We start from the raw sequence: 13515 nt of genomic DNA, 5'->3' as shown, positions 1-13515 counted from the left end.
ATATATGTGCGGAACATTGCCCACTCAGATTCAATGTCCCCTGCCTCTCCTGAGACGTGGGTGAAGTTCTGGCAGAGGTAGAGGTTAAAACTCTTTCTGACAAGGGATTCTGGCAGACAATCCCAGCAGACCCTCACAATACTTTGAGGCCTGCCAGTTCAGACCAGCATCTTCCCCCATCATCGGTGGAAACTCACCAGCAGGTGGTGATTAGTTGACTGCTTCCCCCCTCTCTTCACTCTCGAGTGTGAAAGACATGAGGTGTGATCACACGACCACAATGTGAATTATCAAACAGTGCTCTAGCGTGTCCTGATTCCCAGTGCACATGCGGACACCCGTATGCTTGAACATGGTGTTCATTACGTACAATACATGGTGAGCACCGAAGTCCAATAACCGAACACCACCCGGATTCAGTTGTTTCCAATTATATTGGCTCACTCTTATTTACACAATTGTTTCAGGATTTTAAAACATGAACAGTATTTCACTTGGATGAAAGTTCACATTTAACTTGTCAACTTAAAAAGTTTAATTTTGCCATTTTTGAGGTGGACTTTCTACGTTTTGGGGTTCAGCGCATGAGCATGAGAGGAAGAACTGGTAGTTGATGTTCGACAGGCAACACAAACTCTGACCATCAGATTGCCACCACCATCTGTGACTGTTGGCACAATGTTTTTTTTTTTTCCATCAAAGCCTGTTATTTTTTTGCCAGATGCATGCTTTCCGAAAAGATCTTTTGTCTCTACATTTTTACCCCAAAACGTTTGGGGATCATCAAGATGTATTGAGTAGAATGTGAGACAGGCTTTTGTCTTCATTTTTTTGTCAGTAGTGGTTATCACCTCGGAATGCTTCCATGGATGTCATTTTTTCCCAGTCTTTTTATTTTGGTTTAGGTTAACATTGTACTCAACTGAGACATGGGCCCTCATAGAGTACTTTAATCTAAATTTAAAAAAGTCATAGTGCTAACACTTATTTTCTTCCAGGTAGATTATGTAGGACTAGATGTTTATATCCCTCTATTCATGCATAATTCGGCTCCAATGAGGCTCTGTGGGATGTTCAAATAAGTGATGCCACCCTTCGGGTTATCAAGTAGGCTTCCTTCTGTCATCAAGTGTTTCGCTCCTAGTCCCACAACACTCTCGAGAGGGTTCAGCAGTGAATCCCAGCATCCCATGTTCACCCCCGAGGTGCCAACAAATCTCCTGAAGGCACAATTGGGGTCTTTCCTCTTTATCCACAGCCACTGGCTGACCTTTTCCACCGCCTTGGAGAGACCTCTGACTGCCTGCCGATGGGCCTTCCCTTGGACTCCCATCTCTCCGAGTAGCCTGGATGTTGTAAGTAAGTAAATTTCTTTCGGCGTGGCCCGTTAGGGGTCGCCACAGCGTAACATCTCAGATGAACGCTCATATTTATTTGGCACAGTTTTTACACCGGATGCCCTTCCTGCCCTCCGCAGCCAACTTCCACCAGGAATACCTGTGCTCTCCAACCTTGCTGTTGCACTTTGGCCGCAAGTCCTGCATACCTCAGCTGCTTCCCCTCATACACCTCCCCGACTGCCCCCTCCCAGGTTAATGTGAGCTCAGTGATGTAGACAAGCTTGAGAGAGGCAGACTCAAGCACGAGATCTGGTCGGAGGCTGGTAGTTGTAACCTCAGATGGAAAGCAGAGCTTCTTGTCCAGGTCTGCCAGCAGCTTCCAGTCTCGTGCAATGGCCATTTCTCTGCTGTTTGGTGGCTTGTTGATGTGGCCGGTTTGACTCTCCCCTTCCCGAACAGACAGCCTTGGTTACCAGTTGGATGACAAGGGTGGGAGTGCGTTCACTATCATCTGCTGATTGTCTAGAACAGTGATTCCCCAACAGTGTGCCGGGGTACGTTAGTGTGCCGTGAGCGCTCTTCAGGTGTGCCATGAGAAGTTATCTAATTTTATGTAATTGCAAAAAAAACATTTATTCCAAGAAATAATGTATCTTTATTCCTCTATTTATGCCAGAGACACATTGATAGACAGAACAAAGAAATACTCTTCTATTAGATGGCAGGAAGTACATACAGTAATTAATCGATCCATTTTTGGTGACATTTACTTTTGTTGGGTGTCCCGTAGGATTTTTCAATTTTAAAATATGTGCCTTGACTCTATAAAGGTTGGAAATCACTGCGATAGAACACCAGTGAGACACTCAGCACTTGGTTGTGCTGCCCGATGTAATGCCTTGAGTAAGGGGGGTCTTGCAACCATCCAGGATGTGCTTTAGTGTTGCAGGACTTGGGCATAACAGGCACTTGGGATCTTTGGCATACCACTGGTTTAGGTTAGTGGGAGAAGGCAAGACGTCATATACAGCTCTGATGGTAAAGCTTGCCCTGAATGCTTCCATCTCCTACAGCTCTTTCCAGGTGATCTTCCTTGTTTCCCAGGCCAACCACTGCCCTTACTTGGCCTGCGACACATCTGAGGCACAGCTCGGTGCTTCATCAACAATGTCCTTGTGTCTGAAGGCTGCCTTTGCCTGTTCAGTTGCAGCCAGCAGCGTACACTTCCTCCCAGTGGCCAGGATGCCGACTTTGTATTGGTCCGTTGTGGTGAATAAGGAGCTCAGTCGAAAGGCAAGATCGCTAAAATCTAATAGCATCATTTCCAGTCTTACTTTGGTGCACTTGCACTCCTCTGCCCGGCTGGAAATGGGCAGGTGTAACATCCCTTTACCGTAGAGCCCAATCCTGCTGAGGCACCTGGGAAGGCCAACCCACTTCCTCACAAACGAGCTGATCCGTCTCTCCAGCTTTTCTACCTTTGAGAGTGGGATCTCATAGAGGCTTAGTGGCCAAAGGAGTTGTGGAAGTAATCTGTACTGCAAGCACTAGAGCTTCAACGTCCGAGGAAGCAGGGTTCTGTCGATCCTTTCCAGGCCAATAGCCGCATCCGTCTTGAGCTGCTCTACTTGCTCTTCAAATTATTAGTGTACGGCGATTTGGGCAACGATCATTTCCTTCCAGATATAATGGGTGTGGAGTCAGAAAATGCTCAAGGCCCTGGGACAGTTATACCTTTTTTCCTCCCCTGTTTGATACCCCTGCTCATGGGTTGGTTGTCATTGTAATCTTGGAATACGTTTATCTGGCTGACCACTCCTGGATTCACCACTCTTCCTTTTTGTGAAATTGCGTTATGACGGTCGTTGGCAGGACCTAGGTTTTTACACTTTTAAAAGAGATGCACTGTGATCACATTCTCGTTTTTTTTTTTTTTTTTTTTTTTACTTTTTTGCATTGTGGCATAGTACGTTTGTTTTAGCTCTCCAAACCCATTTTACTTTCTCAGTCAGGTACCACAGTGTTTAAGTGATTTCTTGAATTAGAAAAAGATGTTGGTTATCAGATCAAATTCCAAAAATCGATTAATCACACTTAATCCTTCTTCTTTTCCTTTCGGCTTGTGCCTTTCGGGGTTGCCACAGCGTCTGATTATTTTCCACGACTTCCATCTTTTTCCTCTCTTATACCAACTGCCTTCATGTCTTCCCTCAAAACATCCATCAACCTTCTCTTTGATTTTCCTCTCGCTCCTTTGCCTTGAGGCTCCATCCTTAGCACCCTTCGACCAATATACTCACTCTCTCGCCTCTGGACATGTCCAAACCATCAAAGTCTGCTCTCTCGAACCTTGTCTCCAAAACATCTAACTTTGGCTGTCCCTCTACAGAGCTAATTTCTAAATCCTATCCAACCTGCTAACTCTGAGAGAGAACCTCAACATCTTCATTTCTGTCACCTGCTGATCTCCTTCCTGTTGTCGCTTCAGTGCCACTGTTGCTAATCTGTACATAATGCCTCACCACTATTTTATAAACCTTGCCTTTTATCCGAGGAGAGACTCTTCTGTCACAGTAGAGATGGTGTTCTTGGGATGGAACTCATCATTCGTCTTCCCCCAAAAACGGTTAGTGGAGTTATGACCAAAAAGTTCCATTTAGGTCTCATCTGACCAGAAAACTTTCTCCCGTGACTCCTTTGTATCATCCAAATGGTCATTGTCAAACTTAAGACGGGCCTTGGCATGTGCTGGTTTAAGCAGGGGAACTTTCCGTTCCATTAATGATTTCAAACCATGACATCTTAGTGTATTACCAACTATCACCTTTGAAACAGTTGTCCCAGCTCTTTTCAGGTCATTGACCAAGTCCTGTCGTGTGGTCCTCGGCTGATTCCTCATCTTTCTAAGGATCATTGAGACCCCACGATGTGATATCTTGCATGGGGTTCCACTCCGATTGAGATTGACCGTCATGTTTAGCTTCTTCCATTTTCTTATGATTGCTTCAACAGCGGACCTTTTTTCACCAAGCTGCTTGGCAATTTCACCGAAGCCGTTTCCAGCCATGTGAAGTTGTACAATTTTGTCTCTGGTGTTTTTGGAGAGCTTTTTGATTTTGAACATGTTACAAGTTTGAGTCGTACTGATTGTATGGGTTGGACAGGTGTCTTTATGCAGCTAATGACTTCACACAGGTGCATCTAATTCAGGATAAAACAAGGAGTGGAGGTGGACTTTTAAAGGGGGAATGACAGGTCTTTGAGGGTCAGAATTCCAGCTGATACACAGGTATTCAAATGCTTATTTGCAGCTGTATCACACAAAAAAGTCGTTAAAAAATCATACATTGTGATTTATGGATTTTTCTTTTTAGATTATCTCTCTCACAGTGGACATGCACCTACGATGAAAATTTCAGACCCCTCCATGATTTTTAAGTGGGAGAACTTGCAATACAGCAGGGTGTTCAAATACTTATTTACTTCACTGTATATTGTGTTTTACTTCAACTAATTTTTATTCCTCTTCTTTCCAGTGCATGCTTCCATCTTTCTATATGTTCCTCCTCCTGCTCCCTGCTTTCACTGCAGATCACAATGTCATCTGCGAACATCATTGTCCAAGGGGATTCCAGTCCAACCTCATCTGTCAGCCTATCCATTACTACAGCAAACAGGAAGGTGCTCAGAGCTGATCCCTGTTGCAGTCCCACCTCCACCTTAAATCCCTCTGTCACACCTACTGCACACGTCATCCCTGTTCTGCTTCCCTCATACATGCTCTGTACACTTCTGATATATTTCTGCACCACACCAGACTTACACATGCAGCACTACAGTTCCACTCTTGAAACTTTGTCATTGGCTTTCACTAGATGCACAAAGACATAATGTAGCTCTTTCTGACCTTCTCTGGAGTTTTTCATGAGGATCCTCAAGGCAAATAATGCATCTGTGGTACTCTTTCAAGGCATGAAACCCTACTGTTGCTTACAGATACTTCTGTCTTTACTCTAGCCTCCGCTACACTTTCCCATAACTTCATTGTATGCTTCATCAACTTTATTGTTCTGTTCCTGCCTCATCTGGAAAAAAAGTGTTCACCACTGCCATTCCCATCCACCCCAATCTGTTCCTCAAAGTTATTTGCTCGGATGGCATACTTAGCCATCACTTCTTTATCACCCCTGTTTCCTTCACCAACATGTCCATTATAATCTGCACCAATCACAATTCACTGTGTGTCAAAACTACTTCATCTCGTTTGGCCATGTCAAATATACGGCCCGCGGGCCGGACCTGGCCCATTGGATGATTTAATACGGCCTGGCTTAAATTTCTGAGTATGTCAAAAAATGAAATGACTCTCTCGCTCATTTCTATCAAAAGTTGTGTTTTTTTTAATAAATTCAAAACAAATGTTCCCTACGGCCGCTGGGTGGCAATAAATGTGTAACAGCCCTCACGTCTGGCACTGACACGAATTAATCACAGAAAATAAAGATTCTCAAAGTGATGTCTTCAAGTAAAAATAAACCAGAAATTTTGCTTCACCATTCACCACTACTCAAGTTATTGGTCAACACAACCTTCCCAAAATGTCACTGTCAAAAAAAAAAGAAAAGTGGACAGAGTGCAGAGTTTTCCAGGAAAAATGGACTAAGAAGTCTTTATTCTCAGAACTAAATGCAAAACCAGTGTGCTTGGTATGTAAGCAGCAAGTTGCAGTATTCTGCGCTCACACAACATTGCATAGCTGTAACAGAGTTGTCACTCTATATTACGACAGCATAAGTGCGTTCAAGATGAAACTGTAACTGTGGGAGTCAGAGCTATCCAACGGTGACACTGCACCATTTCTTTTGTCTCACAGCTGTGCGTACGAAGGGACTAGACCGTCCCAATAATGATTTGGATAAATATAAAGACAACATAACAGATTTGCTGCGAGAGAAGAGGTTTCAGGTATTCGGTGAACTTGAGAACAAATTTGGCTTTTTTCGCCGAACATTTAAAGCAAAACCTTCTAATATGCCAGGGTTAGGGTTGCAGTGCGATTCCGCTATCTTCTTCTTTTTCTTTCGGCTTGTCCCATTAAGGGTCGCCACAGCACATATATTCTGTTTTACTTCAGCTAATCTTCATTCCTCTCCCTTCCAGTGCGTACCTCCATCTTTCTAATTGTTCCTCTGCCTACTAATTGCTTTCACTGCAGATCACAATATCATCTGCGAACATCATGGTCCAAAGGGATTCCAGTCTAACCTCGTCTGCCCTCATTCATGTCCTGTACTATTCTAACATATTTCTCCACCACACCAGACTTGCAACCACCACACCAGTACCACAGTTCCTCTCTTGGTACTCTGTCATAGGCTTTCTATAGGTCTACAAAACACAATGTAGCTCCTTCTGATCTTCTTTGTACTTTTCCACGAGCATCCTTAAGGCAAATAATGCATCTGTGGTACTCTTTGTAGGCATGAAACCATACTGTTGCTTGCAGATACTTACTTCTGTCCCGAGTCTAGCCTCCACTACTCTTTCCCATAACTTCATAGTGTGGCTCATCATCTTAATTCCTCTGTTGTTTCTGCAGTTCTGAGTATCGCCTTTGTTTTAAAAAATGGGGTCTAGCACACTTTTCCTCCATTCTTCTGGCATCTTCTCTCCCGCAAGTATTCTATTGAATAACTTGGTCAAAAAATCCACAGCCAACTCTCCAAATTGCTTCCATACCGCCTGTTCAGTGCCTTTCTAACTTCTCCCTTACTGATCATTCCGTCATTCACGCTTGCCTCTTCTACTCTACCTCCTCTCCCATTTTCTCATTCATTAACTTCTCAAAGTACTCTTTCCATCTACTTAGCACAGGACTGGCACCAGTCAACATATTTCCATCGGTATCCTTAATCACCTTTACTTGCTGCACATCCTTCCCATCTCTATCCCTCTGTCTGGCCAACCTGTCGAGATCTTTTTCTACTTCTTTTGTATCTAACCTGGTGTACATGTCGTCATATGCCTCTAATTTAGCCTTTGCCACCTCTACCTTTGCCCTACAACGCATCTCAATGTATTCCTTTCACCTCTCCTCAGTCCTCTCCGTGTCCCACTTCTTCGCTAATCTCTTGGATGACTTCCTGTATTTTGGGGTTCCACCACCAAGTCTCCTTCTCTTTCCTACCAGAAGACACCCCAAGTACTCTCCTGCCTGCCTCTCTGAATAACCAGTATTCCAGTCTTCTGGGAGCTCTTCCTGTCTCACCTCTTTCCGAAAGGCCACGCAACATTCTTCCTTTTTCAACTTCCAACACCTGATTCTCTGCTCTGTCTTTGTCTTCTTAGTCTTCCTACCCGCTACGACCCCTGCCAGAGTCATCCTACACACCACCATTCTATGCTGTCGAGCTACACTCTCCCCCAGCACAACTTTACAATCAGTAGCCTCCTTCAGATTACATCGTCTGCACAAAATATAATCCACCTGCGTGCTCCTACCTCCGCTCTTGTAGGTCACTCTATGTTCCTGTCTCTTCTGGAAATACAGTAAGTGTTCACCACTGCCAATTCCATCCTTTTTGCAAAGTCTACCACCATCTGCCCCTCAAAGTTCCTTTGCTGAATGCCGTACTTACCCATCACTTCTTCAACTTCCCTTTTCCTTCGCCAACATGTCCAATGAAATCTGCACCAATCACAACGCTCTCCCTCTCTCTGGGATGCTCAGGACTACTTCGTCTAGTTCCTTCCAGAATTTCTCTCTCTCATTTTACATAATACCTTCAATTTCAAATTTCATCTTCATCACTCTATCTGATACTCTTTTGACTTCCAAGACATTCTTGGCTAGCTCTTCCTTTAAAATAACCCCTACTCCGTTTCTCTTCCCATCTACTCCATGATAAAATAATTTAAACCCTGCTCCTAAACTTCTAGCCTTACTACCTTTCCAACTGCTCTCTCGAATGCACAATATATCAACCTTTCTTCTCATCATCATGTCAATAAACTCCTGAGCTTTTCCTGTCACAGTCCCAAGATTCAAAGTCCCTACACTCAGTTATAGGCTCTATGCAGTCCTCATCTTCTCCTGCCGATGAATCCGTGTTCCTCCTCTCCTTTGTTTTTGACCCACAGTAGCTGAATTTCTACTGATGCCCTGCGGGTTTGGGCCACGATTGATCCGGTATGGCATTCACACTTAATCTCACTTCATCCTAACTCTAAGAAAAGCAGGAGAAAATAAGTTTGATTACATTATTACCAAGTAGATAAGGATTTCCTTGTTTAATAAATACAATCATGTTTCAAAACTGTTTTTTCTTTGCTTTTTTGGAGGGCGTGGGGGTTCATATTAAAATTGGTTGGATTATTCAATACACTTGAAAAAAATCTCGAGCTATATTTAGGGTTATATCACCTTTATTGTTGTTCTAAACATGCAATGAGATTAAATCACATATATTTAGTGCAGTATATGTGTCAAATGGAAAAATAAAACAAAAGAGAACTAACAATCTAAGATAGAATAAATTATCCATCCATTTCTGAGCCACTATTCTCACAAGAGGCATGCCTATCCCAGCTATCATCGGGCAGGAGGTGGGGTAGACTGAACTGGTGCCCAGCCAATCGCAGGGCACATCGAGACAGACAACAGTCGTGCTCACAATCTCACATCGAGACAATTAAGAATCTACAATTAATGCATGTTTTTTGGATGTGGGAGGAAACCAGAGTGCCCGGAAAAAACCCACGCTGGCACTGGAAGAACATTCAAACTTCACACAGGTGGGGCCAGGATTTGAACCCCGGTCCTTAGAACAGTGAGGCCAATGCTCCAGCCAGCTGCTCCAACCAGTTGCCCCACCATTCCACTAAAACAAATTATAAATAAAAAATAAATATTAAAGGCGGGAAATCATTTTTGAGAGCACTGAAAACTTTGTGTGAACATTTGTTTTTTGTCTTCTTTTTCGACTCAGATGCTGTCTTTTACCATAATTAGTACACCTTCAAAAAAATATATAGATTTTTTTAAGTGATTCAAGAAACAATTCCTTTTGGGAATCAAATAATGACTCTCCCCACAGTACAGTGAGTGTAAAAGCACCCCAAGGATATCCTGAAAAATGAAAAGCATAGTGAGAATAAGTTGCGTGCCATATGCAGGTTTTCCCTCACCCTTATGGTACCCCTTAATTTTTTGCAAAATCCTTTATTATGTCTTCAGAAATAAATGAAAATATACCATACGTCAGGATATTGTCATTGTCAGGATATTTTTATTGGAGGTCTGATTAAGGGAGGTGTGGGGGTAGACAGAAAACTGCATGTGAAGCAATAGTTGCACCCTTCTATAACGTGATTGATCTTTGGCAGCCAGAACACATTTTATTATTTGAATTCAATTATTATGTTGTATTTGAGCCAGGACGGGATTGAGGCATGAGGTTCAGTTGTCATACCTGGATACGAAAGGTAAAAAAAAAAAAAAAAAACTAAATTAAAAAATGTTTGTTCACAGGCATTTTTCCATGACTCTTCCTGCCACTTTCAGAGGGAAAAACACTACTCGACCAGATTACGAGCACCAAAACTCCAACTTCTATGCAATCTCTGGTTTGATATTTAACATCTCTTGGAAGTTTAAACTGTTAATTCAATCCAGTATTTCTACACTGGGATAATTACATTTGTAATTTATTTTTCCTGATTAACTCCTCCAAAAGATTTGTCACTGGTGAATATATTTTGAGAGCGACAGCATCATAGTGGCACTGCTCCTGCTAAGTATAACCGAACCTCTTTACTATTGGCATTTTTAACATAAAATAGTATCTTATTGCAAAAGTTAAATACAGTGCCTTGAAAAAGTATTGGTCCCCTTCTCTCAAATTCTTGGTTGTGTATAGTTTTCCAACTTTGATTCATGATCATCAAATAAATGTAAATGTAATATAACCAAGTGAACTTTTAATGGGGATTTCATTTATCAAGGAAAAAAAACGTAGTTACCTGGCTCTGTGTGAAAAATTTATTACTTCCTAACATAAATATATTAATGTTGGGATAATTTTTACTGATCGCATCAATAAATCAGTCTAAAATAATCTTTCCTGACAAAATCAAGTTGGACAAGAAATCTAAAAAATATGTAAGAAAATGACACGATCCTCAAAAAACTTTGAAACAGTCGAGAAATAAAATTAACGTTGATCAGTCTGAAAGGGTCACAAAAGCCATTTACTGTATGGAGTTTTAGGATGCCAGTGAACAATAGGGAGAGCTATTATCCTCACATGGAGAAAACATGGAACAGTGAACCTTCCCAGGAGTTGGGCTTCAAAGCTTACCCCAAGAGAACAGCAATGACTCATCCAGGAGGATTCAAATGAACCCAGGACAATGTCTAAAGAAATGCAGGCCACTCTTGCCTCAGTTAAAGGGGAATTAACTGGTTTGCAACAACAATGTATCCACGAGCCACGGAGCTCACTCGCACGGCTCGGGGGGCTGTGAACTTGCTCTCCGACGAGCGAGCTCCGGGGCTTGGGGATCAAGCTCACGGCTCCCCCGAGCCCTGGAGCTGTGCCGCACACAGCTGTGTATGGAAGTATTCCTCCGTCTTCCCGATCAACTGTATCAATCCGATGAGGATAAATCCAAGAAATCAGCGCTGCAAGCCTTTGTTGCAGCACATAACAAGTCACATCCGCGCACGTAGGTCATGTGACTCGCGGAAATGGCAGCACTCCTGAAAATTCGCCTCAGTCTTCCCTTTCAACCGAGCGGCCGAGCTGCTCACGGCTGGAAGTATTCCTCCGTCTTCCCGATCAACCGATACTTCTATTTCTTCATTAGATGAGGATTAATCCAATAAATCAGCGCTGGGCATAATGGTGTCCCATGTAATCGAACCCCATGTAACACATCACATCCGTGCATGTTGGTCATGTGACTCGTGAAAATGGCAGCGCCCCTGAAAATTAGGAATTGTCGATAAAAATCTTTGCAAAACACTATTAAATGAGAGAGGATTTAACATCACATTGTCAAAATAGAGTACATATTACATGACCTATTGGATACATTGTTAATGCAAACCAGTGGAATTCCCCTTTAAGGTCAGTGTTCATGACACAACAATCAGGAAGAGATTGGGGAAAAATAACATCCATGGCAGCAAAGGCAAAAACTACTGCTGACCACAAACAACAAAGACTTGTGTTACTTTTGCAAAGAAAAAAAAAACCATCTGAATGACTCCCAAGACTTTGGGGCACATATTTGGACCAATAAGATGAAAGTTCAGCTTTTTGGAAGGTGTGTTTCTCGTTACATCATGATACAGCTCACTATTCAGTAAAAGAACACTGTACCAATAGTCAAACACGGTTGTGATTGTCTTGGCCTGCTTTCCTTTTTCAGGAGCTGTACAACTTGCTATGACCAATGTAACCATGAATTCTTTTCTTTAGCAGAAAATTGTGAAGGAAATGTTCAGTAATTAGTTTGCGCCCTTAAGCTAAAGCGCACTTGGGTTCTGCAGCAGAATAATTTTCCAAAACACACCAGAAAATCAACTCATGAATGGCTTAAAAAAAAGAAGCTTTTGAAGTGGCTTCATCAAAGTCCAGACTTGAATTCAATTCAAATACAGTGGTGCGGCCCTAAAAATGTCATCATGATCATACCCTCAATTTTTGCTGAATGCAAACAATTTTGCAAGGAAAAATGGCCCAAAATATCACCACTGAGATGTGAAAGATTGCCAGTTAGCAAAAAGACTTAGTTATGGTTATTGCTGCTAAGACTGGCCCAACCATTTATTAGGTTTTGGGAGCCATTGCTTTTTAACACAGGGCCATGTAACTTATAACAAATAAATATGATTTACATGAAATAAATATATCAAATCAGCTTTTTGAATGTACTTGGTTTATATTTGTCTTATATTTGCATTTGTTTGATGATCTTAAACAAGCAAACTGCAAAAACTATAAGAATTTGAGAAGTGGGCCAATTCTTTTTCATGCCACTCATATATTAACCTGTCTTTCAGCTATGGATGGAGTGCCCTTCATGATCTCTGAGAAGTTCGCATGTGCCTCATCAGAAGTAAGTTTATCTATTTTTACAGCAAGTATTGCGTTAGTTTACTGCATATAAATTTACAAGGACAAATGTACTTTATAGTAGTAATGCAAAAAAACAATATAATCAAGTATAGAATACCAGTCATCCATATCACGATAATCCTCAAAGTTTAATCTAAATCTTTTTGATTAATCCAGAAGCTTTTGTTAGTTCTAAATTCAATCAATTAAAATCTTTGATATAAAGTATTACTACTTTATTTGTTTTAGGTCCTCAGATTAGGGCTGCACAATATTGGGGAAAAAAATGATATTGAATTTTACTTTTTTTTCCCTGATATATTGCAGGGTGAAAAAAATACAGGACAACGTAACTCGTGGCATGTGAAGTCCAGCACAGATTTTTCTATTGTCTCCCTGTTTTTTGGGAGGACTTTATAATTGTTTCAGCAGAAATAAACACTCAACAGAGCACAGAAGTGTGCGGAGGTATTTGTGTGTAATTCTCGGCCAACAGAGCACACCTGGTTATAAGCCTCACCCAGTACATTTGTAAAGGAAATAACATTTCCTACATACATGGGCCGCAGCTGTGTAAAATCCGCAAGTGCCCACATTGAAACACAAGATATTTACAAAGAGCCTGTACACAGAGTTTAACGGCAGCGCCGTCACGCAAACGCGAGCGCCACCGTGCGCACTAAAGGGTTTTTTATTTCCTGATGAGGTTAATTCACTTGAACAAAGTTTTGGTAACGGTTGTTGTTGTTCACTGTTCACTCTCTGCTTCACCTTTATAGGCTGATGGTTTTCGTGAAAAAGTTATGTAAATATTTTCCCAAACGTCATTAGTGGATAAGCAAGAAAACACATTTTCTGTGAAATTTTTGATGAATTTCATAATACAGAACTCTGCAAATTGAATTTAATTTTCAAATGTGAGGAAACAAGTTTAAATTTTCTGTCTGAAATAGGACGTCGCAGAGATAACAAATGAACAATGCATTTAGCATGTATTTTCCCATTAGTTTATAACAAAAAGTGCTTAGTTTTTTTGCTATTTTATGACACAG

General features: G+C 41.7%; 1 protein-coding gene across 7 annotated transcripts in view; it reads left to right on the top strand.

Moving 5' to 3' along the window:
• mvb12ba (multivesicular body subunit 12Ba) overlaps nucleotides 1–13515 on the top strand; it is an 81246-nt gene that overhangs the window by 43895 nt on the left and 23836 nt on the right. For 6 of the 7 annotated variants that reach the window (XR_009799003.1, XR_009799004.1, XM_061847722.1 and 3 more), the window contains 2 exons: nucleotides 9871–9965; nucleotides 12409–12464. Coding sequence is in view for 4 of the 7 variants with exons in the window: in XM_061847722.1 (XP_061703706.1) it covers nucleotides 9871–9965; nucleotides 12409–12464 (151 nt within the window). In the remaining 3 variants the exon portion in view is untranslated. Of the gene's footprint in view, nucleotides 1–9870; nucleotides 9966–10075; nucleotides 10137–12408; nucleotides 12465–13515 lie in introns of all 7 variants that reach the window. The other variant, XR_009799005.1, reaches the window with a different exon arrangement.

This window comes from Syngnathoides biaculeatus, chromosome 17, assembly GCF_019802595.1.
Source record: "Syngnathoides biaculeatus isolate LvHL_M chromosome 17, ASM1980259v1, whole genome shotgun sequence".
Classification (NCBI taxonomy): Eukaryota; Metazoa; Chordata; class Actinopteri; order Syngnathiformes; family Syngnathidae; genus Syngnathoides; species Syngnathoides biaculeatus.
Note: the sequence above shows the minus strand (reverse complement) of the source record. Positions and strands in the feature narration are given on the sequence as shown.